Source organism: Arachis ipaensis, chromosome B09 (assembly GCF_000816755.2).
Source record: "Arachis ipaensis cultivar K30076 chromosome B09, Araip1.1, whole genome shotgun sequence".
In the NCBI taxonomy this organism is placed as follows: domain Eukaryota; kingdom Viridiplantae; phylum Streptophyta; class Magnoliopsida; order Fabales; family Fabaceae; genus Arachis; species Arachis ipaensis.
Genome location: NC_029793.2, coordinates 10037885 through 10040498, shown reverse-complemented (window position 1 = coordinate 10040498; position 2614 = coordinate 10037885). Strand labels below are relative to the sequence as shown.

General features: G+C 30.5%; 1 protein-coding gene across 1 annotated transcript in view; it reads right to left on the bottom strand.

Annotated features, from left to right (window-relative positions):
• Nucleotides 1-2136, bottom strand: part of LOC107618550 — a 5180-nt gene extending 3044 nt beyond the window's left edge. Inside the window, exons 1-3 of the mRNA XM_016320640.2 lie at nt 1818-2136; nt 1002-1040; nt 385-522 (exon numbers count right to left, since the gene is read on the bottom strand). Coding sequence (XP_016176126.1) covers nt 385-522; nt 1002-1040; nt 1818-2024 — 384 coding nt within the window. The 5' untranslated portion in view covers nt 2025-2136. The remainder of the gene's footprint in view (nt 1-384; nt 523-1001; nt 1041-1817) is intronic.

Here is a 2614-nt window from a genome sequence, read left to right as displayed (position 1 = left end):
CTGAAAAAAATGAATAAGTCACAGTCAAAATAAAAGAGGGAATCAATGAGTAGGTTTACATTTTCCAACAGATTAAATATCATTTGAACAGATTTTAACAAGATGTGTGATACAAACATCTTTATGACTTAATGGTGATCTATATCCTCAAGTTATAGATTGATAGAAGTCCTATAACTAAAGTACATCGCCAAAGGAGCAAGGTGTGAAGCAACAGATCATTGACTGATCATTGGTAGTATAACAAGGAAATCAAATCTTATTCGTCATAGGGACGTGAAGCATGACAAAAATGGACGTGGGAAAAAGAGGGAATAAAATCCATAATTATTGAAGTTACTAGTTCAGAAAGTGCAGCAGATATATCAACAATGAAACCGTTACCTCGCAAAGAGCTACAAGCATTAAAGAAGGGGAGAGCTCGTTAGCTTTACTTCGTATGTAATTCAACAGATACTTTTGTCTCTGTTCATCCAGACCCTTGGAATCCACAAGATTGACAGAAGGCGGTTCTTCCGGATACTATCACAACAAAGATGCAAAAGAATATAAGCTTATCTATACTGATTTAAAAAGAGGAATCAAGATTGCACATGATTTCCAAACTAATTTAAGAATGAGATGAAGCTGGAAGATAACTAGTTATATCCAACAAAATTAAATTTCACTAAATTATTCATGCAGTCTCTCAGCAAAAAGAGGACTAGGAAAGTGCATCAAATATCCTGATCAACTTTATTTTACAGCACCCAGATAACTTTATTCAAATTCCCCTTTTTTTATTAAAACAAGAAATTCATTAAGACATCAATGAAGTGAAGCTTCCTAAAACTGCAACCTTGTTATAAGGGTACCCCTTTTCAAATGACAATGAACTTTTACATCAAGTGGAAGCCAACCACAAGACCATGCTTAAGATTCTAAAATAATATCCTAAGATACCATATTCAAAAGCAGCTAGCAAACTCTATTTGTATATGCAAATTTGCAACAAAGCATACCTGCGGGCCTGCTTTTACGTCTACAGTGGCTTCTACAAACTGTAAAGAGAAATAATACAAAAATTATTTTTGAAAATCAGAATGATACATTTGCTCCACGGGCAGTATCATAATTCATAAGTCTAAAAATCAAAACTAACAGACCAAGGGAAACAAAAATGCATTAATAACTGTAATATCTAATCATCATAACCATTAGAATCCCACATCACAGAAAAATAACAAATAAGGCCTCAATAATCTTTACAAGTCTTTGGCAACCTTCCCCTTAAATTAGTTGCACTCGATTCTAATAACATCACTATATCAGCAACACACCATGAAGATTGAATGATCCCAGGGTACTTAAGCCTTTTGCATAACAATCATAATCCCAATCAAGTTTGATGGCAAATCAAGAAATTAACATAATCATCGAAATAAATAACCAAATAATAATAATAATAATAATAGTTACTAATCCTATCAACTAATCACATCTTTTTGTGTACCACTGCCAAACTTCCAGCTCATCGAATTCATATTGAGATTATAGTATATACACTAATACCATTACTGAACCAAACTCATCTTTTGGAAATTGATTCCTATGATTTCAAAAGCATGCTTATGGTACCTACTCGAACATAAATTTAATTTCTTTTATTAAAAAAAAAAACCGCAATCAAACATAGCTCAGTTATACGGTTGCTGAACTAAAACAATACAACTGATCATCATACATGAATCGAAGCCAAAAGAAGTAAGCATACATAAAACGAAAAGAAAATAATTTACAGAAAAAATGACGATGCAGAAAGAGGAGGAAAAATTGACCTGTTCGAAGGAAACATCAGCGGTTCTTGGCTTGACGGAGATGAGAAAATGGGGAGGGAAGGATTCCAGAAGGACGCAATCGGTTCCATATACGGCCTCCACAGCTTCAACTTCAGCCACCACTTCTTCTTCTTCCGTCGCCATTTCTTTCTCAGATTCCTTGGAATGCACACGCGTATCAACAATTCGATTTTGATTATTTATCATTTATTTATTTCGAGTAACCAACAATTAACCGATTATCTGAATGGGTCGGTATTGGCTGCGGGTGCCGGGTGCAACTCTCGAACTTTGTTTAAAAAGAAAAAATTATTACGGTGGATATATTATAAAAAAATAATGAATATTATAGAAGATTAAAGTATTTAATTTCTAATTAGATAATATTTAAATTTAAAATAAATTTTTATATTATAATTCATTATTTAACAACGTATGTTTTAAACTAGAGGTATAAACAAATTCGTTTTCTTTTCTTATTTGTTTGTTGAACTAATTGGTTTAACAAAATTTATATATTATAAACCAAATAACTGATTGAAAATTGCACATTTATTGTAAAAATTCTACTTTTTTTTTTGTAAAAATTATATAGTTTAATAAATTTCTAAATGTTATAGTAGGCCATTTTCATAAACTTAAATTTAAAAAATTTAAAACTTAAAATAAAACTTTTCATTTTATATAAGATAATGATAAATAAAATATTTACTTTGTTTTTTTATATTTTTTTATAAATTATTATTTTTTAGAGTGAGATCTTATTTTTATATTTTAAATCATTTAGGTTTAGGTTT